This window comes from Canis lupus, chromosome 8 (assembly GCF_011100685.1).
Source record: "Canis lupus familiaris isolate Mischka breed German Shepherd chromosome 8, alternate assembly UU_Cfam_GSD_1.0, whole genome shotgun sequence".
Taxonomy (NCBI): Eukaryota; Metazoa; Chordata; class Mammalia; order Carnivora; family Canidae; genus Canis; species Canis lupus.
The window spans coordinates 61,435,068-61,457,738 of record NC_049229.1 but is presented as its reverse complement, the minus strand read 5'-3'; the positions used below and the strand labels follow the sequence as shown (position 1 = coordinate 61,457,738).

At 45.3% G+C, this 22,671-nt stretch overlaps 1 protein-coding gene and 1 pseudogene across 9 annotated transcripts in view; both read right to left on the bottom strand.

The window, feature by feature from the left end:
* Nucleotides 1-7,198: 7,198 nt before the first annotated feature.
* Nucleotides 7,199-18,898, bottom strand: LOC106559191 (annotated as a pseudogene).
* Nucleotides 18,899-19,238: 340 nt separating this feature from the next.
* The window catches only part of TDP1 (tyrosyl-DNA phosphodiesterase 1), an 84,894-nt gene continuing 81,461 nt past the window's right edge, over nt 19,239-22,671 (bottom strand). For 8 of the 9 annotated variants that reach the window (XM_038545541.1, XM_038545535.1, XM_038545542.1 and 5 more), the window contains 2 exons: nt 20,544-20,616; nt 19,239-19,589 (listed from right to left, as the gene is read on the bottom strand). In XM_038545541.1, coding sequence (XP_038401469.1) covers nt 19,499-19,589; nt 20,544-20,616 — 164 coding nt within the window. In that variant the 3' untranslated portion in view covers nt 19,239-19,498. The remainder of the gene's footprint in view (nt 19,590-20,543; nt 20,617-22,671) is intronic. The other variant, XM_038545543.1, reaches the window with a different exon arrangement.

The following is a 22,671-nucleotide window of genomic DNA, read 5'->3' as shown; positions in this document are numbered from 1 at the left end:
CCCGGGACGCCCGACGGCCGGCTCGCCCATGACCGCGGGGCGCTGCCCAGGCCGCTCGGCTCCGCCGGCCGCCGCCTCCCCTCGCGGTTTCAAATCCTCCTCGTCGCCGCCGTCCCGCCCCCGCCGCCCCGAGTCGCCCACGCACAGGGCCCGAGCGACCCGAGCAGGGTCCGCCGCTTCTCCGCCGCCGCCGTCCCCGCCCCGCTGCCCTCCCGGCTCCGCTCCGCTCCGCTCCGATCGGGGAGGGGGCGTGGCGCGTCCTCGGCGCAAAATTGGGGCGGACTCGAGGTTCCCCCCGAGCGCGGGTCTTCCGGCCTCGGGAGGCGGCGGGCGAGCGGCGCCCGGCGGGCTCGGGGGCTCGGGGGCTCGGGGGCTCGGACCGCGGCTCGCACTCCGCCGACGGCCAGGGCGCGGGGCGTCCCGGTGCAGGTCACGGCAGCCTCGGCCACGGGGTCGGTGGTGCCGGCGCCCGGCGCGCGCAGCCTCGGGCCCCGGGGTCACCCGCCGGGCTGCCGGGCGCGGGGACGCGAGCGGGTCCCGGGCGGGCGCGCCCCGACCGGCTGGAGGAGAAAGCGAGACAGGCGCGAGGACTGGAACGCGGCGACTTGGGGGCCTCTCCGCCGGGCCGCCTCCCTGGCCCTGCCCCAAGCGGAGCGCCCAGGGCCTCGGGTCCTGCGCGGGGGCGGGGGCGGGGCGGGGCGGGGCGGGGGCGCCTCCCGGGAGGGGCGCCGAGGAGAGGTCCGTCTCCACCGGGGCGTGCGCTCCGGAGATTCTGTGCCGCCAGGACGCGGCGCAGGGCGCTTGCCTGCCCCCACCGCAGGCGGACCCGCGGCCGGCTCCTCAGCAGATGGCCAGGGCTCCCTCCCTCCCCAGGACCTCGCCTTTCAGGGGCGCTGGCACGGCCTCTGGGCGCCACTCTCACGTCCCCCGGGAGCGCCCCCTCCGCGCCCGTCTGCCCGCGCCGTCCCCGGGCCCCTCCCGCCTGGGCGCTGGAGCGCTCCGAGGCTGCAACAGGTGGAGCCCCGCGGCGGCCGGCGGCAGCGACTCCGCCCCGCCCCCAGGCTCCCGGCAGCGCCGGGCCCTCCCCGCGCTCTTCTCCGCCCGCGGGGGCCGCGCTCCGGGGGCAGTGGGTGCGCAGGGCCCTGAGTGGGCCCCCCGCTGGGCCAGAAGAGGGCGCTCCGGCTCCTCCAGACGCGGCTGGCCCCCGCCTGGGTTCCGCGCCCCGCGGCCCCCGGAGTCCCCGCCCGGGGCAGTGGGAGAGCCTGGACAGCGAGGCGAGCGCGCGGGCGCATCTGCGCACCAAGGCGAGGCTCCCGCATCCCGGCGCGTAGTCCCAGGCTCAGCGCCCCGCACCCCCGGCCCCCGACACTCGCGGGAGCGGAGCGCGGGGCAACCACCGTGGATCCCCGCGCCCCCGCGTCACCCCCCGAGGTGGGGGCCAGAGCTCCGGGAGGGAGGGAGGGAGTGTGTGGGGACACACGCTGCACGCCCCGGGCGAGGCCAGCCGCTATCCCCTCCCCCACCTTCCGATGAAAAATCTCAAACATGAAGTTGAGACAACGTTATATACTCAGCGCCTAGATTCCACAACGAACGTTTTACTCTATTTGCTTTATTTGTTCATTTTTCTCTATTTGCTGTATTACATGCTTATCCACTCCCCGATCCATCTCTCAACTATTTGGGTGCGTTTCAGAGTCGGTTGTAGACATCAGTCCGTCTCCCTCCCCAGTACGTTTCCCTACATCTCATTAAGGAGAGTTCAATATTTACAGTTTTTTTTTTCTTTTGGGGGTAAAACAGTGAAATGCACGAATCTTAACTGCCATTAGATGAGTTCTGACAAATGAGTGCACCTGTGCAAATTCAACACCTACCTGTGCAGCCTACCAGCCAAATATCACCAACAGGTCAGTGTTCCCCATCTCTTGTCAGCAAACACCCACCCACATTCGTCCAAAGGAAATCACTGTTCTTTTTTTTTTCCTTACCGCTCCCATCAACTGGTTTTGCCTTCATAGAACTTAGTTTTGCTTGTTCTAGATCTTCATGTAAATGGAATCCTACCGTTCTATCCTTTAGTGTAAAGCTTTTTTCTTTTCTTTTCTTTTTTTTTTTTTTGAGATCTATCCATGATCTACGTCTTGGTCATTTATTCCTTTTTGTTAGAATTTTTTGGCTACTATAAAACTGTTTAGGAACATTCTTGTACAAATTCTTGTGGAACTAGTTTCATATCTCAGGTAAATACCGAGGAGTGGAACTGCTGGGGTCATAGGGGAGGTGTGTATTTAGTTTTATATGAAACTGCTTAACATTTTTCTAGAGTAGCTGTACCAATCAACAATGGACCATAAATAGTTCCATATCCTTGTAAATATTTGGAGGCATCAGTCATTGTGATTTTTTTTAAAGTATTTTTTTAAAGATTATTTGAGAGAACAGGAAGGAGGAGAGAAAGGACAGAGGGGGAAGGGCGGGGAGGGAAAGGGGAAGGGTGGACGGGGGTGGTAAGGGGTGTTGAGGGGCTGGGGAGAAGCACACTCCCTGCTGAGCAGGAGCCGAGCTCCCATCCTCGGACCCTGGGATCCTGACCTGAGCCAAGGCAGACAGTCAACCAACTGAGCCACCCAGGTGCCCCAAGTGATTTGTTTTTACTGAAGTTGGATTTGCCAACATATAACACCCAGTGCTCATCCCATGAAGTGCCCACCTCAGTGCCCCTCACCCACATACCCCATCCCACCACCCACCTCCCCTTCCACAACCCTTTGTTCGTTTCCCAGTTTTAGGAGTTTCTCATGGTGTGTCTCCCTCTCTAACTTTTCCCACTCAGTTCCCCTCCTTTCCCTTATAATCCCTTTCACTATTTCTTATATTCCCCATATGAGTGAAACCATATGATGATTGTCCTTCTCCGATGGACTCACTTTTGGGGCGTAATACCCTCCAGTTCCATCCACGTTGAAGCAAATTACATATGGGTATTCATCCTTTCTGATGGCTGCATAATATTCCATTTCCCCAAGAGATTTTAAACATACTGATGGGTGTGTTGTGCTATCTCATTGTGGTTTAATTTGCATTTCCCTGCTTTCTTAATGTGCTGTGGCCATTTGTTTATCTGCTTTTGGAAATTATCTGTTGAATGTTAATGTTGAAATTATCTCTTGAAATATGGGATCAAATGTTTAAAGATTGATTTTTCTTTTTTATTATTGAAGTTTGGGATTTTTTATATGTATCTAGGAGATAAATCCTTTCACCGATACCTATCTTGCAAATATTTTCTCTCAGTCTCTGGCTTGCCTATTTATTTCCTTCATGATGTTTTCCAGTGGTATGTTTTTCATTGTGGTGAAGTCCAAATTATCAATCATTTCTTTTATGTTTGGTGCACGTTTTATATTAAGAAACCATTACTTCCCTCAAGGAAGGGAAAACATCGGTTTCGTGGGGGTTTTTCTCTCCCTAGAAATTTTAGTTTTGGCTTTTATATTTGGGTTATAATCCATTTTAAGTTTGTTTCTGTATGGCATGAGGTAAGATCATTCTATGTGGATAACCAGTAATTCCAGTGCTATTTGCTAAAAAAAAAAAAAAAAGTGAATTTATTTCAGGAATCTGAATCTTGTTCAGATTTGTGCTAATTCCACAGTATTTCGATTACTTGTAACTTTATATTAGGTCATGAAATCAGGACATGTGAGCCCTTCCAACCTTGCTCTTCTTTGTCAAGGTTTTCTTTAGGCATTACAAGACCTTTACATTTTCACAAAAATTATAAAATCAGCTTGCTAATTTCATCTTCATTAGATTTGGATCTAATTAGATCTTCATTAGAGTTGTGTTGAAACTATTCTGGAGAGTACGACCTCTTAATTCATGAATGAGGTCTATTCCTCCATTCATGTCAGTCTTTCTGATAAGTTCTCATGTAGAAGCCTTGCACATCTTTTTTTTTAATTTATTATTTATTCATGAGAGACCCAGAAAGAGAGAGAGAGGCAGAGACACAGACAGAGGGAGAAGCAGGTTCCATGCAGGGAGCCTGATGTGGGACTCGATCCGGAACTCCAGGATCATGCCCTGAGCCAAAGGCAGATGCTCAACCGCTGAGCCACCCAGGCATCCCTCTTGCACATCTTTTGTAAATTCCTTGTATTTTAGGTGTTTTGATGCTACTGTTAATCAGAAGATTTCATTTTCCAACTGCCTACTGTAGTATATAAAATTTTTATGAACTAACCTGGTCCCTGTAACCTTAATAAATTCACTTGTAGTAGTTAATTCCTTTAGGATTTTCTGTATAATCATGTCGTTTGAAATAGAGTTTTGCTTCTTCCTGATATGTATTTTTTTATTTTTAAAATATTTTATTTATTCATGAGAGACACAGAGAGAGGCAGAGACACAAGCAGAGGGAGAAGCAGGCTCCATGCAGGGAGCCTGACGTGGGACTCGATCCCAGATCATGCCCTGGGCTGAAGGCGGCGCTAAACCGCTGAGCTAGGGGGGCTGCCCTGTTTTTTTTTTTTTTTTTTTTCCCCTACTACAATGGTTAGGACCTCAGTATAATGGTGCTTTGTTTGTGTTTACTTGGCTTCTTTTTCGTGGGTTTTTTTTTTTTTAAAGATTTATTTATTTATTCATAAGAGACACAGAGAGAGGCAGAGACACAGGCAGAGGGAGAAGCAGGCTCCATGTCAGGAGCCCGAAGTGGGACTAGATCCCCGGTCTCTCTGAAGGCGGCGCTAACCCGCTGAGCCACCCGGGCTGCCCTTTCCTGGGTTCTTATAGTGGACACTTAAGTCACTGATTGTAGACATTTCCTCTTTTCTAATGTTAGCATTTTAAAGCTGTATTTCTGTTATCCCTGTGCTAGCTGCATTCTTAATATTTTAGTATGTTGTATTTTCATACAATTCTAGAATGTTGTTTTTTCATGTATCTTTATTCAAAATATTTTTAAGTTTTTTCTTCTGACCCATGAATTATTTAGAAGTGTGTTGTTTCATTTCCAAATATCTGTTTTTTTAAGACAGATCACTTATTTCTAATATTTTCACTGTGGTCAGAGAACCATATTCAATGTGACTTTCTAAGTTTGAGACTTGTTTTATGGTCCAGCATGTGATCTATCTTCATGAACATACCATATGCACTTGAATATGTATTCTGCACATTTGTTGGGTGTAGTGTAGACTCTATAAATGTCAATTAGGTCAAGGTAGTTGACTGTGTTTTTCAGATCTTCTGTCTTTACTGATGTTTGTTCTAGTGATTCTATTGGTTTATGTGAGAAGAGTGTTAAAATCACCAACCGTGAGGCACCTGGGTGGCTTGATGGGTTAAGCATCTGACTCCAGCTCAGGTCATGAACTTAGGGTTCTGGGATCAAGCCCCAGCTCCCTGCTCAGAGGGGGCGGGTGAAGGGGTGGGTTCTGCTTGTCCCTCTGCCCCCCTTTTGCCTCCATGCCCAAGCTCATTCTCTCTCTCGAATAAATTCAAAATCTTCTTTAAAAAATCACCAACCATTATTATGGAATTATCTATTTCCTTTAATTATGTCAATTTTTATTTCATACGCTTTGAAGCTGTTATTAAGTATGATTATTACATCTTCCCAATGTAGTAGCCCTTTTATTTTTATAAAATGTCTTTACCGGGATCCCTGGATGGCGCAGCGGTTTAGCGCCTGCCTTTGGCCCAGGGCGTGATCCTGGAGACTCCGGATCGAATCCCACGTCGGGCTCCTGGTCCATGGAGCCTGCTTCTCCCTCTGTCTGTGTCTCTGCCTCTCTCTCTCTCTCTCTGTGACTATCATAAAATTAAAAAATGTCTTTACCTCTGGTAATACACTTTATATTCATGTTTACTTTAACTGATATTAATCTTTAAGTTACCACAGGCTTTTTTTTTTTTAAGATTTTATTTATTCATGAGAGACACACAGAGAGAGGCAGAGACATAGGCAGAGGGAGAAGGGAGAGAAGCAGGCTCATCGCAAGGAGCCTGATGTGGGACTCAATCCGAGGACCCCGGGATCACAACCTGAGCCAAAGACAGATGCTCAAACGCTGAGCCACCCAGCGTCCCACCACAGGCTTTTTGTATTTAACATTCGCATGGTATCTTTTCCATTTACTTTTAGTCTGTGCTCTGGTTGGTTGTTTGGTTTGATTTGATTTTTGGTCAGGTCTGACAATCTGTACATTTTAACTGGATTGATCAGATCAACACTGTTCAATAGAATTTCTGCAATAATGGAAATATTTTGTAAATATTTGTGCTGTTTGATATACTAGTATAATGTGGTGACTATTAAGCTCTTGTGTGACACTGAGGAACTAAATTTGTAATTTAATGTTAATAATTGAAGTTGAAATGTCACACGTCTCTAGTGGCTATCATCTTTGACAACAAAGGTTGAAACCCTTTATATTTAATGTAGTGACTTAAGGGACTGGATTCAAGTCTACCATCTTACTATTTGTTTTGTTTGTCCCCACTGGCTTTTGATCCTCCTTTCCCAAATTCTTTTGGGTTAACTGAGTATTCTTTTAGAATTCCATTTTAGCTCTATATCTTGAAATTTTTTAAGTGTTATTAGCTTTTCACAGCCCTTTAAGAGTTACTACTGTGCGTCTTTGTGTAGAATATATAAACTTTGCAACTACATGGGTTCATTTCCCATCCTCCTCTCCACAAATACTATGGTTGTCATTCAAATCACATTTCCATATGCTAAAACCCCACAATACAATTTTTTGTTGTTTAAATAGCCATATGTTTTTATGCAAAAAATCAGGTTTTATTTTTACTTATTCTTACATTGGTCAGAACTGATGTCAGGAACTTAAAACTTTCGTTTTCTACCTTTTAGATGAACAAAAATACAACATGGCATTATCATTAGACAAGAGTTGCTTTTTCACCTTTTACACAAGAATGTATATTATCCTTTCTTGAACAAAATGCCCAGATTACCAAGGAAACCATCTTTGGGGGAAGTGTTTAATAGGCATATTTTATTTAAATAAATCCTCCAGTAGGAAATGGGAGAATTCACTGCCTTTACTTAGAAGGAGGCTGTGTAAGTAGTTACCTGTCACATTTCTCTGTGCAGCTCACCAACGTTTCCTTATTGGAAACATCAATTTTTCCACATCACAGTTCCCAAAATGACTGTAAAGTCTCAAAATTCTGTATCTCATTTAGCTTCTATCTTGATCGCACCCAGGCTTTATTAATGGTTCACTTCATGTCATCATCTCCATCTTCGTAAATTTTCTTTAGAACATGCATTAGTCTCTCACTAGGATCTGTTTCATTGTCATAGGAGGGCTTTTCTTTCTCTTGGCATTTTCAACCTGAGTTGGGTAATTCCGCGGTGTGTTTTCTGCTTTCTTTCTATATAAGGTGAGAACTGTATCTGACTTCTTTTCAAATTGCCTTCCACAGAGCTGGGTTTCAAGAGATGGTTCACAATCATGGAGTAACTCTTCTCATTTATATTCTTTACCAAAAAGATCAAATGACCCTTTTGTGAAATGCACCTGTACAGAGAGGAGCTGATGAACTGCAGCTGTTTGTGAAAATCTGTATTACTTTATCTGACGGATCCCATCCCTAACTATTGATTTTTACGGTATATCCTGTTCTGATGGGAGCAAACACAGCAGATTTTGTCAAGAAGTTCTGCTTCTTTCTGTGATTTCTGCTGCATCATGTTCTTAATTTCTGTCTCAATCTTGGAGTTTTCAGCTAGCCTTTTCGAGTGGTCTTTTCCAGCAGCACCTTCACCTCTTCTAGATTCTTCTGTAGCTTCCAACCACGCTCTGCAGTAGAGTGACCCTCGGACCCTCGGTTTCTGCGGTTGGCATTGATTTAAAGAAGCTTCCTGTCCTCAGGCTAGCATAGCAGAGCAAATGAGGCCTGTACCAAAGCTGAAGTCATGGTAGGGCTGGGTCAGGCAAGGCCCCAGCCAAGAACAGGAAGCCACGCACCTAGCACACTCACCGGGGCAAAGACCCACCTGCTCCACTGCAGCACCTCAAGCCTTTGTGAACACCCACCAGGCACAAGGCCTGGCCCATCTCCACCTCTGCTATATAGATTTCTTAAGAGAAAGTCGTTTATATTTGTGCAGATATTTGCTCCTTCTGATAGCTTTCTTTCCTTCCTGAATATTTGAGCTTCTCTCTGGTAAGTTCTTCCTTCAGCATGAAGAATGTCCTTTCCTTTAGCATTTCTGGCAGCACAGATCTGCAAATTCTCTTAGTTTTCTTTTACCTGATAATGTGGTTATCTTCATTCTTGAAGGATGTTTCCAGTGGATATAGATTTCTGCGGTGACCTTTCTTCTTTGCATGTGAAAGACCTTTTGTGCTGTCTTCTGATGAGAGGTCAGCAGTCATTCAAATCATTGCTCCTGTTCCCTCTAGCTGCTTTCAAGATTTTTGTCTTTAAGTTTGGTCATCAGGAGTTTGACTAGGAGGCAACCAGTGGAGTTTTCTTTGTGTTACCCCGTCGCTTATTCACTGAGCTGCTTATATCTGTAAATTTATGTCTCACATTTTTAGCCATTATTTCTTTAAATATTTTCTCTGCCCCATACTTACTCATCTCCTAGGAGGCCAATCGCAGTTTTCTTTTTCTTTTCTTTTTTTTTTTTTTTTTTTTTTTTTTAAAGATTTATCTATTCATGAGAGAAAGAGAGAGAGAGGCAGAGACACAGGCAGAGGGAGAAGCAGGCTCCCCGTGGGAACCCGATGTGGGACTCGATCCTGGATCCTGGGATCACTCTGAGCCAAAGGCAGACACTCAACCGCTGAGCTACCCAGGCTACCCAATCACACAGATGTTAAACCTTGAATTCCCACCCCATCTCCAGTGTTTAGTGTTTTGGATTGGATCATTTCTATCTGTTTACCTTCAAGTTCCCTGACTCCTCAGTCATCTCCAGTCTGCTACTAAGCCCATCTACTGAAGCCTTTTAATTTCAGATTGAGATAGTAGAAAATACACATATTGGTTCATGCCCCCAGTTCCTGATACAGAGCTCTTGAAACCCTTGTAAATTCCTAAGTGGTAACAGTACTAGGAACAGTAGTACTAGGAACACCTTATGTTCTACTGGAGTGACTCTGGGGTTGAGGGGCAGAGGGGTGGTTCCTGGATTGGGGCTGGTTACCAGAAAGACCCAACCATGATTAGAAACTTGAAATTTTCAGCCCCTTCTCCTCATTCTCCAGAGAGGGGAGGAGGCTGGAAATGGAATTTATGATTGATCATGCCTCTGTGAGGAAGCCTCCATTAAACCTCAAAAGTGCAGGATTTGAGGAGCTTCCAGGTTGGTGAACACATGCACACTGGAAGGGTTATGCACTCTAACTCATGGGGACAGATGCTCCTACGCTCAGGACCCTCCCAGACCTCATCCCATATATTTCTTTGCCTGGTCATTCGTCTGTATCATTGCTTTAACCAACTGGTCCTGTTTCCCCCGAGCTCTGTGAGCTGCTCCTGGAAATTAATAAAACCTGAGGGGTAATGGGAACCTCGGATTTATAGCAGATGGGTCAGAAGCACAGGTGATAACCTGGACTTGTAACTGGCACCTGAAGGCCGGGGGTGGGGGGGGGTGGGGTAGGTCTTGAGAGACCTTTACCTGTGGGATCTGACGCGATCTCCAGGCAGATTGTGTTAATTTAAATTGTAGGACACCCAGCTGGGGTCTCAGGATTGCTTGCCATGGCAAAAAACCCCACACATCTGGTGACCAGAAGTGTGTTGAGTGTGGTGGTCACATGAGAGTACAGGAGGCATACAGAGGAGGGAGAACTGTCCACACCCCACCCCGAATACATAGGCATTAGATTTTTCAGTTCTAAAATTGCCATTCAATTCTTTAAAAAGAATTTTTACTACTCTGCTGAGATTTGCTTTTTATTCAAAATAAGAATTTAGGATGCCTGGGTGGCTCAGTGGTTTAGCGTCTGCCTTTGGCCCAGGGCGTGATCCCGGGGTCCTGGGATTGAGTCCCATATGAGGCTCCCCACAGGGAGCCTGTTTCTCCCTCTGCTCCTCTCTGTCTCTCTCATGAATAAGATCTTTAAAAAAAAGAAAAGAATTTGGTGGGGGGAGCACCTGCGTGGCTCAGTTAAACGTCTGCCTTTGGCTCAGGTCATGATCCCAGAGTCCCAGAATGGGACACAGTGGGTCCTCTGCTTCTCCCCCTGCCCCTCCTCATCCTGTGCTCTGTCACTCTCTAATAAAAATCTTAATTTTTTTTTATACTCTTGAACACAATTTTATTAGCTTTAATTAAACACTCTTTGGAGATTCTTTTGGTTTCCTTTGCTTGTCTTTTGAGAACAAGCCATGTCTTTCTCTTTATTTGTATATTGGGTAATTTTGGATTATATCCTAAATGTTGTAACTGATATGTAATTTATGTGTTGTAGAAACTGAATTGTTCTTTTCCTCTGAAAATATTTAAAAAAATTAAATTGGCAGTTTAACCTGGCTGCACTCAACTGCAAAGTGTCTCCTCTGCAGTGGGAAGTAGCTTAAATTTTTTAAAAGATTTTACTGGACATGGAGCACAAGCTCCTGACCTGGGCCAAAGGCAGACACTTAACCAGCTGAGCCACCCAGGTGCCCCAGGAAGTAGCTTAAGTTAGTTCAGTTATTTTTGCCTTAGCTGTGCATGAACAGTTCAGAGGTCAGCTAGAGAGTTGGGCAGAATTTATTTTATTTTTTGTTGGGCAGAATTTATATACAGAATTTGGGAAATCCTCTCTTTGGCTCTTTTCGGTTTTTTCCCTCTTCATGCTCAGACACCATGGCTGCTCCAAACCCTGTACTCAATCTTCTAGCCAGTAAGCCGAGAAAGATTTCCACTGGAGGTTTTATGGTGCTGATGGAGACCTGACCTCAGGCCCAAAGTGGTGACACAGAAACAAAATCAGGAAACTCCCCTCATGTGGTGCCTTCCTTCCAGTTGACAACTCCCGTTCAGTTTTTGCCTGCTTCCAGTAGCTGGTTTTTAAAGACTTTTCTCCCAGAGCTTATATTTTTTATTTGTGAAAGAGTTGGTTCAACTGGAGCTCTTTGACCCAGCCAGAAACCTAAAGTTATTTGGTTTCTCCCACATTATAAAATGAAATTTTCAAACATACACACCAAAGGTAAAATAATTTTAAAGTGGTGGCCTGGAGTGTACAGTTAAAATTTCCTATACTTTACTATAACTCTATCCAATGATACACCTTATTTCCATGCAATTCAGAATAAACCACAGCCGTTACTGCTTCTCCCTAAACTTACTTCGGTCGTATGTATAATTAACTAGAATTCAACAATTTAGTTTTCTTCTTTTAATGTAAAATTTACACACAATGAGTGGGTAGCTGGACTGTGCATTCTTTGAATTTTAAAAAATAAACTTAGAGCTATAATTTACAAGAAAAGTTAACCAATTTGGTGTATCAACTCAAGGGGTTTTGTAATCGTGATAGAAACATTCTATTGCCCCCAAAATTCCCGCATGCAGCCAATCCCCTCTCCTCACTCCTGAACTTATTTTTAAGGCCACCCAATTCTACACTTTGAGCGGGGGCCAGGGTGCCACTCCATGAATAGGAATTAAGAGACCAGGGAGAGAAGCCGTCCACTGCCAAGTGTGACCCAGCAGAGAAGAGAATAATGGCGAAGAGCAGCCAGGGCTCAGGCTGGGCTCTTCAGAAGTATTCAGGCTGTCGGCAGAAAGGTGTTGAGTGGCTCAATGAGACCACTCTCCTACCTAAAGGCAGATTTTGCCCATCTCAGCACAATTACAGATGCTCATCTCTTGAGCCTGTTCTGGTAGCAGAGGAGTTCAGGAGGCAGGAGCTTGCTCATGTGATCTTCAAGAATGCAACCTTAGGCAGGTTCCCATACCTCCTGCAGCCTGTTTTTTTTTTTTTTTTTTTTTTCCATTTGTAAAATGGATTTCCTCCAGGGATGAAGTGTCAACTCACCCTTTGGGGTCACATTAGCAAGGATTCCTCAGTCTCACCCAACAGGCAGCAGGCAATGTGGATCTGGTACTTAGAGGACTGGAGGTCTGCACGTCAGTTCTATGGAGTTCTTTAGAATGTCTGAGAGACGGTCCAGGGAGGCAGATTTCCTTGTAAACGGAGTCCCCTGCTGCTGCCAGGGCTCAAATCTACCTATCTTCCAGAAGTAACTTGTTTCTAGTCAATTAGAAGCAATATTTATAGAAAAATGCTAAATTTTCCAAAGGTGTGGGCTTGATTTTCTGCATTTGAATTACCATCCTGAGTGCCCCAGAGGGGGACTGCCAATCCCAAGCACTTTTGAGAATGAGAGTCATTACAACTTAGATTTATGGAATTCTTGCCAATGTTTAAAAGCACCCTTTCATTTGATTCCTAGAACAATTGTATGAGGCAGGAAGGATAGGTATTAGGCCCCACTTAACAAATGAGAAAATGAAGACTTAAAGGCATCACATGACTTGCCTAAGGTCTCATGGTGGGGATGGCACAGCTAGGATCAGACAATTCTGAGTCCTGAGTGGCTTGGAGCTGAGTCACGGTTCAGCCTTGTCAACCTCAAGCCCTTATCCACAGAACTGTCTCCACTCAGTGAGGTAGAACTAGCAAACCGGGGAAAGAATACATTTTATGTTGTTACCCCAAAGGCACTCATAAATGTGTAAATTGAAAAAATTACTTCACTTGGTGCTACAGATATTTTCAGATTTTCTACTAGATTTCATTGAAAACTGCTGGCCCTGACTCCCTAAATTGATTTCATGATTCATTAAAATGTTGACCGGCAGTTTTTAGAAAACTCAGGTTACAAGGATTTATTTATGCAAATTTATGAGAAACTTGGACTTAAAATTTTTCCTTCTTGGTTAACTTTTGCTTTTAAATAAAATCTGCACACTTGCACACACTATTGAAGGATGAGGCATTAAAAGGTTCTCCTGGCACGCACGCTATTGGTGCCTCACCTAGAGAGACTTCCTGCTCTGGAGTGCCCATCAGGCATTTTCCACTGGTCTTTGGTGAGCTCCACAACTGCACCCCTCGCCGGGGGCAGTCCCTTAACCTGGCATGCTTGCACCAGGGATGGACATGTGACTCAACCTGGCCCATCCAGTGTATCTGGGCACTTTCGCTGTAACTATTGGGAAAAAAAAATTTTTTTGTTTTAAATAACTACCTGGAAATAATGTGGGATCCTGGGATGAGAAAGGGTGTGGGGGTATTTCAGCCTCCAGGTGGAGAAAGCTTGCTTGAGAATGATCTCCATATTCCTGAAAGCAGATATTCCAGATCTGGAGAGAGGCTGTTACATTACAATTATCTGGCTCCAGCATTTGCTAGACTCCGTTAAAGTCTTTTGGTGTTTAAGCCTAATTAATCTGGCTTCTGTAGCTATAAAAGCATCCTAATGCATTCTTTCATAAAAATATTGATTAAGTACAGAATAACAAATATTTAGGGGCCTTTAAACTTTAGTAATGTCAATTATCTGAAGAAAACAAAATCTGCATTCAGCTACCATGTTAATTTCTAAAGCACCTGTGAGCAAAGAGCTACCGAGGGCATGCGCAGTGGCATCAACTGTGCCCTTGGAGCCGGAAAGGAAAACTTGCTAGTTAGGACCTTGAATTTTATTTTACCCTTCCTATCAGATGAGGTATCGTCTGCCCCATGCTGTGATGCATATAATTACATATGGTTGATTATACCTATAATAGATTCCCTATGGCTGCAATTTTCCCCTTGCCTTTCCCTTCTCTTTATGTGTATCAAAGACTCCAGTTCTTATTCAGAGTGGAGTGCTCTGAGAACTTTGCTACACAGGGACCAAGGAACAGTGCCTTAGACTGATTAGGGTTGGTTAGACTAGTTTCAGAGGGCTTCTGGTAGGCCTAAGAGCACAGGAAGCACTTGAGATACAGCAATTCAATTATCCATTGAGATGGACTTGAGAACTCTGAAGTACGGATGTGGCCTTTAGCATTGCGTGGTCTCCGTGTCTGCCTGCTACCCCTCCTTACGTTACTGTTACTGCACGAGGCAATCTTCTTTCATCTCCTGAGCTGCCCCATATCCTCCTCCCCCCAGCATTTTCTATGCTGCCTTCTCTTTTGACACTTGGCATAATCCCTTCTGCAGTTTTAGATAAAGTCTGTGTGGGTGGCCTGGGTGGCTCAGCGCTTTAGCGCTGCCTTCAGCCCAGGGCGTGATCCTGGAGCCCCGGGATTGAGTCCCACATCAGGCTTCCTGCATGGAGCCTGCTTCTCCCTGTGTCTCTCATGAATAAATACAAAATAAAATCTTTAGATCAAGTCTGTGGGAACAGCAGGTTTCAGTCAGGGAAGTTAAGAGAACATTCTTAATGTGGCCATGCTTTTAGCTATCCATGCTCTCACTTGAGAGGAACCAGTTTCATGGTCAGGTTCGGGCTTTAATCACCCAGTGACTCAGACCCGCATACAAATGCAGCATTTGGTGGTTGATTTTGTGCATGCATAGCTGGTTTGGGCATACCAAACATGATCTGCTGTTACAGGGGATGAATGTGTACCTGGTTTTGTAGCTACCATTACATATCCTGTATATGAGGCCTGCTGGAGCCTGGGAACATCTGCCACATGTGCTGCCTGGGTTCAAATCCCAGTACTGCCCCTTGCCAGCGTGTGACTTCGGACAAATAACCTTCATTTCCCCATTTATAAAGTGGCTAAGAGCACTGGGTTATGATGAAGATTTGGTTAATACACAGACAACACATAAACAGTATCTGGCATACATGAAGTGCTCTGTACTTGCTGGTCAATGTTATTAGGGACCAGTAGAGAGTCTGGGCTCAGAGATGGTCACCTGCCTTCACACTGGGCACTAGTTGTGGGCACTGCTGGCATCTCCCAGGAGCAAATAGCTGTACATTACCCTTAAGACCTGTAAGAGCCACCGAAGACCTGTAACTTACTAGCTGCTAAAAATGCAAGAAGAAATTGTAGTTTTGTTTGTAGTACTTTTTCATCCAGGATATTGCTTGGAAAAGTGGGTTCCTAAACTTGGAAAATTTGTTGGTTTTATAATACGATCTATGCATACATGTAAAGATAGCACATTATCAACAGAATTTTAGATTTAATCCTATACAATATTTAAGCTGTCATTGAGTTCCTGCACTTTTGCAGTCATACTTTGTCATTATAATGAACATCATTCATCTACATTCATCTATCAATACAATTACTGTATTTTATGGATGTAAATAAAGAATGCCTTTCTAACATTTTTCTTTGAGGTATTTGTCAAAAGCAAGGATTTTCAAGGAAGGGTTTGGTTACAGCTCTGATTCTTCAGTTATGAGAAAGTAAAATGTCCTAAGATTTGAATCAAACATCTAGATCATCCAAAAATGGTTTCACCGTGGACTAGTAAGTCATTTACCTAGAGAGTAATTTATGTGGAAAATAGCTGCAACAAAGTGAAATCCAAGATTATTTTCAGCATGCCAAATTGGATGCAGAAACCATATGCACTGGGAGTCACATATTAGTAACTTACTATTAGGAACTGTTTAACTTCTACACAAGAATCCAGGAAACAAAGGTGGGCTCACGGTCACTATGGAACCTTATGGATGTTATTTAACAGAAGGCTGATGTGAGGATTAAAATGTAAAGCACTTAAGCATAGGAGCTGGAGATGTAGGAAGAGCTCAGGAAACACTGGCTATTATATTATGTGGAAAAATACAGCCTCCCAAATCAGTGAATTTTAAGGCCGATTTGCATCAACTATAGTTAAAACCAGGCAGCCTTTCCCAGAAGTGTGATAAAAAATAATTTAAGGGTGCCTGGGTGGCCTAGTCATATTAAGTGTCTGACTCTTGGTTTCAGCTCAGGCTGTGATTGTGGTCAGAGATGGAGCCCTGCATCAGGCTCTGTGCTCAGTAGGGAGTCAAGTGCTTAAGTTTCTCTAAAATAAATGAATCAAAGAATTAAAAATCCTCTCTCTCCTTCACCTCACAAAAAGCAGCTGGTGGAAGACCATTCCTCTCTTCATAAGAGAATGTGAGAGATGGAGGGGACATGGAATCTTCCTGCCAAGTGACTTAAGTTGCTATGCGAAGGGACAATTTTCTGCCTTAAAAATCTTTTACATCTCTTAAACGCTCATTCAGAATATTCTGTTGAAATGCATCTTCTAGTATGAAAATCTTGTTTAGACTTCTGGCCATGTGTCCATCTCTGTAAAAGAACGTTAGGTAAGCTTTCTAAAGATCAAGGGAAAACTTATCACAAAAAGGCAGCGGTTCTTTTTGTCCATATGCAGAGACACTCCATCAGCCGTGAAGTCTCCTGTATTAGAAGTTTATGAAGAAGCAGGAAGTTGAATTCTGACGTGGATTTTTTTTAAAAAGAAGATTTGACAGGGAGAGAAAGAACACAAGTAGGGGGAGCCTGGCAGAGGGAGAAGCAGACTTCTTGCTGAGCAGGGAGCCCAACTCAGGCTCCATCCCAGGGCCTGAGCTGAAGGCAGCTGCTTAACTTGAGCCACCCAGGTACCCTTGATGTGGATGTTTGCCCTCAGCAGGTAGTCCTGGACGGTGTTTCCAGATCTAAAAGGGGTGGGGGGAGGATAAAGGGCGGCAGCAGCTACCTGTAGACACAAGGGAGCTGAGTGTTCCTTGAGTCAGGGAGAAATAACATAAACCCCAACCTGAGAATGGGGTTTGAGAATGGAAGCAATTTCCTCAAACATTAACATGAATGTTTGATTTTTTTTTTTTTTTTTTTAAATAGCACTTTGGGTAATTCAGTCCCATTTTTTTTTTTTTTTTTTTTTTTTTTTAAAGACCAGATGGGGTAGATCTGCTTGCTTTTTGTGTTCCCATGTTGATTATTCTTGGGGCATGGTTTTTTCTTTTTTCTTTTTAAAGAATGTTTATTTATTTATTCGAGAGAGAGGCAGAAACACAGGCAGAAAGAGAAGCAGGCTCAATGCAGGGAGCCCAATGTGGGACTTGATCCTGGGACTCCAGGATCATGCCCTGGGGGCCAAGGCAGGCACTAAACTGCTGAGACATGCAGACCAGGGTAAGGGGCACAGGAGGCTGCTGTTAGCAGATGAGTCTGGACATCCACTGAGTGCATAACCCTTGAGCATGTCTTCCCCTAACGGTACCTTGATACCCCTTATCCACCCCTTCTATAGAACTTGTCTGCTTCCAGGTAAGTTATCTATTATGGGGGCCTTTTTGGGTCCCCACTGGGTATGGGGGAATGCTAAAGTATGGTCCATGGACCAAGGCTGGTCTGTGAGGAGTACAGAAAATGAGCATTTAAAAGCTGTGACTGTAATCTGTAATCTGACAGTGCTGTAACACCCAAGCCCGATTCTGTAGTCTACATAAGCATCTGTCCACTGCACACTGGGGGGTAAAACTGTCCCTCTCAGATACCACACTGCCTGGGAGCTTGGGCCACCTGGCAGCAAACAGGCCTTGCTTAGATGTTGCCAGACCTGGGTTCAAACACAGTGAGAGCACTTTCTAGAAGCATGACCTTGCACAAGCACTTTACCTTTCTGCATCCAGATTTCCTTCTCAGGAAATGAGGATAATCGTAATGGATCAGCTATAGCAGGGGTCGGAGCAAGCAGCATACAGTTCTCATGCCGGGCAAGCTCTGAGCATCTTCACACATTCACTCACCACTCTGGAGAGACCTCTGCAAGGAGTCTTGCCACCACCCCCATTTTACAGTTGAGGGGACCAAAGCACAGGGAAGTAACACGGTTGAGGTCGCACAGCCCTAAGCAGCAGAGTCGTGAGTCAAACTGGCAGTCTGACTTCGGCTTTGAGCTCCAACCCACTTTGGAGTGATGTGGATAAGATGAGCAATGTGCCCATGTGAGCGGCTCCACCCAGTGACTGCTGTCCATCTGCTGGTGTCCCCCAGATTAGTTGAACCCATTCTGCAGAGCCCAGTCACGGTCACATTGCTGAGACGCTTGCTTGATGCTGCCCTACCCCTGCCCAGGATGGGATCAGCATGCTGGTGAGAATCTGGGGTCTGCTGTCAGGCCTTTGGAGACACAGACTGCCGGGCACCTCCTCTGGGCCAGCCCTGGGCACCACCTTCTCACTGCCTTCCTGGCTCATATGACAGAGGATTTACAGGTTCTGGGGAAGGCAGGGTCAGAAAAGGTGTCAGCCTTAGTTTACCCAGGTTCATTACACAGGGAAGATGAATAATTCAGTGGTTTCTCAAATTTTTAAAGCAGTGTGTATGCGTGCACACACACATACTCAATCCCAGATAATATCCTCTACAGGATCCCAAAATATAGACTAGGTCTGGGACAGGAGGAGGGTGGAAGACCCGCAGCTGCCTTCCCAGACTTCTGACAGGGCCCCTGCCCTGCCAGGTCCTAAGGTGAAAATCACAGGCCTCTGAGGAACAGTCTGAAAAGCTATCTTCAAAAATCTTTCAAAATTAATATCCAAGACTCTTTGAAGTTGTAAGATCAAGAGGCTGGAGACAAACTGGAAATCAGCCTCATGTAGAAAAGTTGACATCATTTTAGGAGAACTTGATTGCTAAGTATGAAGGACATACATACATAAAGTGGAGACACTCATAGCTCTGACCCAAACCAGCTGTGATGTGGGGGACATCCTGAACCTTTGGAGGACTCAAGTTTACTTACTTGTGAACTGAAGGCAGCAAATTAGGTCACTTCTCAGGGTTTCTTCCAAGTAAAATACTTGTGCTTTTCTATGGTTCTGTGAGCTGTCTTTTCTGGAAATTCACAGGGATGAAAGAGACACCCATCCACTTGGAAATGGGTGAGCAACTGGCAAGTGGCCCGGTCCAGTGGGACCCACCTGTAAGCAGAGAGGCAGCCAGCACGGCACCAGGATGAAAAGTCTCATGAGGCTGCAGGACAATGAGAGGCAGTGGGATTGGGTGTGTCTGAAGGGTAGCCACACCGACCCTGCAGTGACAGAGGCTAGGAACACCTGCACACTCACGGCCAGCAACCCCGAGACATGCTCAGAGGGCTGGGTGAGGAGCAAATGACCATGTTCCTTCTCTGACGAGGTTCAGTTTAAGAGCACCTCTCCTGATGGGGCACATACGCACAATCTTCACTTTGGAAGAGCAGACACCATCGTGAGATTCCACATCACTGTGAGAATGATTTTATGGCTATTATATTCTCTTAACATTATCAAATCGGATAGCTTTCATTCCAAAGCTTAAAAAGGTGAACTAAGAAAATATATTTTTTAGTGACACTGTTAATGACCAAAGTAAAAGGAACATCCAAGTTCACAAGAGTGACCTATGCAGAGTTTTGTTAGGGGTGTAGATAAAACTGTAAGGGTGAACATCCAGTACAAATAAGAATATAATACTTGGGGCACGACGTCTTACACCTAAATTTCAGTGTTTTAAGATTCTCAGGAGGGAACCCACATGTTCCCATGTGTATCTGGTGCTTTGGTATAAGGAATGTTCCAAATCCATGGCCGATCTGGGGGGAAAAAGACAGATAAACCACATTATATAGTACTTATTTAAACAGGATTACAAAAAATTCACTTACCCGATAGGATAAAACCACCCATGTGTTGGGAGTCTACAAATTGTTAACCCCCCACTTATCTAAAGTTTTAGGACATGCGAGCATGCGCATGTGCACAGGGGAGGGAGAGAATGAACCTCAAGCTGCCTCTGCACGGAGCCCAGAGCCCAACATGTGGCTCAATCTCATGATCTGAGATCATGACGCGAGCCAAAACCAAGAGTCAGATGCTGAATTGCACCAGGTGCCTGTTAAAACCTTTTCTGAACCCACTCCAGACATCTGCCCATTTCAAACAGTAGCTATTGACAAAGGTTCACGCTGAGACATGGGCAAGTAAAACATGGAAGCAGGCCAGCAGGAACCAGGCCTTACATCCTGAGTTGCCACTTAAATTTACCACTTTCCCTGCCTCAGCTTCAGTTTTCTTATCTGTACCTGCTCTGTGGCACTGTCAGGAGGGTTGAGATAAAGGCATGTAGTGCCTGAGAGCATCTAGCAGAGAAAGAAACTCATAAAGGGCAGCTATTCTTATCTTCTTTTACAAAGCTGGAGAAACCAACACATGTAACATATGGCACAGTGCTCTCAGCTGGCCACGGTCACATATAACCAAGAGGCCCAGGGTCACATCCATGAAACGCTGTTCCATTCCTTAGGGCTAATAATTGATGAGGCATAAAGGTCTCTGTACAATGACCATAGACCAATGTTGAAGAAAGTGACATGCTTTGGTAGGACACAGAAAGAACTCTGAAGACCTAGGTGGGATCCTGCCCTCATCTGTCTCTGCATTGTAGTGGGGAAGCACTGGGATCTTTGCCTCAGGTTCCTCATCCGTGAAATGGGCATTAGCTACATAAGCAACCTCCAGGGATGACTGTGAAACAAAGGAGAGCACACCTGTGGAAGTTCCTGGCATGTTTTAGATGCTCAATAAACGTACTTTCCCCTCTTTTAACGGGTGTTTCAGAAACTGAAAAAAAAAAAAAATCTGAACAAATCACTTTTACCAAGCATCACTACTGCTAGAGTCAAATCAATTCTAAAGAACCATACTAGTATAAGTAGGGTGTAAATACATTGCTAGAGTTGAGAGTCCCCACATAATTGTCCTGATAAGTAGGAGAGTTACAACGACTCTGAAGGGTTGGCAGCTGACAGTAAAGCAGCCACTGAGCAGGTGTGCTGAGAGGTACCATCCTTGGAAGCTGCTGCTCAGCATGGCCAGCCTGCTCTTGGGGGAAGCGGTCTCTGCTTTCTGAACAGAGGCAGATAGTGGCTCAGACAGTGGCCTGGCAAACGACCAGAGGCTCTCCTGACAGTTCATGGTGTTGATTAATGGTAGTGTAAAGCATGCAAATGGCAGCACCCGGCAGGGATGTGCAGGGAAAGAATGCCAAGGATGGCAACAAGTTATCAGAACACTGTTGTCTTTGGCCTTGAGATGGTGTGAAAGCCTGAAACCACACACTTTGTTAAACAAGACTTGAGAGAGTGCCATAATCCTGGGCCTGTGTGACATGCTTGCTTCATAAAAGGTTAAAGGTTTGGCATTGTTGAAGACTCCCCACAGCTATCTGCTGGCCTTAACAAAGCCCTTGCTCTCTTCTCCTGGGAACACCATCTTGTGCAGCTGGACTTCTCCCAGCATTTTCTGTAAACTGCTATGGGGTAGCATGAGCTCTATTTCATCACCAAAGCAGAGGATAACCCTTACCCTTGTTATATAAGTAGCTATTTGATTCTTCACCAAGGCAGGGTTTGTGATGCAAGGCAGGGTTTGTGATGCAGAATGTGATGCAAACTCTGCCAGTAACTTTGAGACCACCATTGCATTTATTCCTCTCCCACACAATTAGCCAACAATGACCAAGTAACTACTCTACTGGCAAATCCCTGGACACTCTGCTCGATAAATGAGCAAATATCTATACCTATGCCCTGATCATTTGCCATGCTGGCTCAAAGGTTCACACTACCTTGGGAGACAGACACAAAAAGGTTAACAGGAAGGTGAGAAGAGGTGGTTGTGACTCTGTAGTCTTTACCAGAAATCAACCACTCCTTGGCTTAGATGAGGCCTGCTTTAAGCACTCTATTTCATCACCAAAGCAGAGGATAACCCTTACCCTTGTTATATAAGTAGCTATTTGATTCTTCACCAAGGCAGGGTTTGTGATGCAAGGCAGGGTTTGTGATGCAGAATGTGATGCAAACTCTGCCAGTAACTTTGAGACCACCATTGCATTTATTCCTCTCCCACACAATTAGCCAACAATGACCAAGTAACTACTCTACTGGCAAATCCCTGGACACTCTGCTCGATAAATGAGCAAATATCTATACCTATGCCCTGATCATTTGCCATGCTGGCTCAAAGGTTCACACTACCTTGGGAGACAGACACAAAAAGGTTAACAGGAAGGTGAGAAGAGGTGGTTGTGACTCTGTAGTCTTTACCAGAAATCAACCACTCCTTGGCTTAGATGAGGCCTGCTTTAAGCAATCCTCATAAATGGTCCCATGAAAGAAAAACTTGCCTCATAAGATAGTCCTGCATACAGATGATGGTTAGATGCCAGGTAGGCTGCTAGACAAAGCTGAGGTCCCTCTCAGTTTATAGTCCAGTGCGGCAGAGAGACGAACTTTACTACATCAGCGTGAGGGCACCCAAACCTGGCTGACATGATGCATTTGGCGCATTTCCCCAGAGTTCACCTCCAGGGAGCTTGTTTCAGTGGGTCTAGGCTGGGGCCTGGCATTACTCATTCTTACCAAGTTCTAACAGTGATCTTGACACAATCAGAGTTTGGGATCAGAGGCTAACTGGGATGAAAAGCTTTTTCCTGAAATACAATGGAAGGACTTAAAACAGGAGTGTGACATGATGAGAGGTACAAGGCAGCAGTGGAGAGGATGCCCAATGGGAGGGGACCAAACCAAGGAGATGATAAGCAGTGCACTAGGTGAGACGGTGAAGCAACAGTAAGGCCACAGCCAGAAGCCTGGGGATGTTTTATCTCTGTGT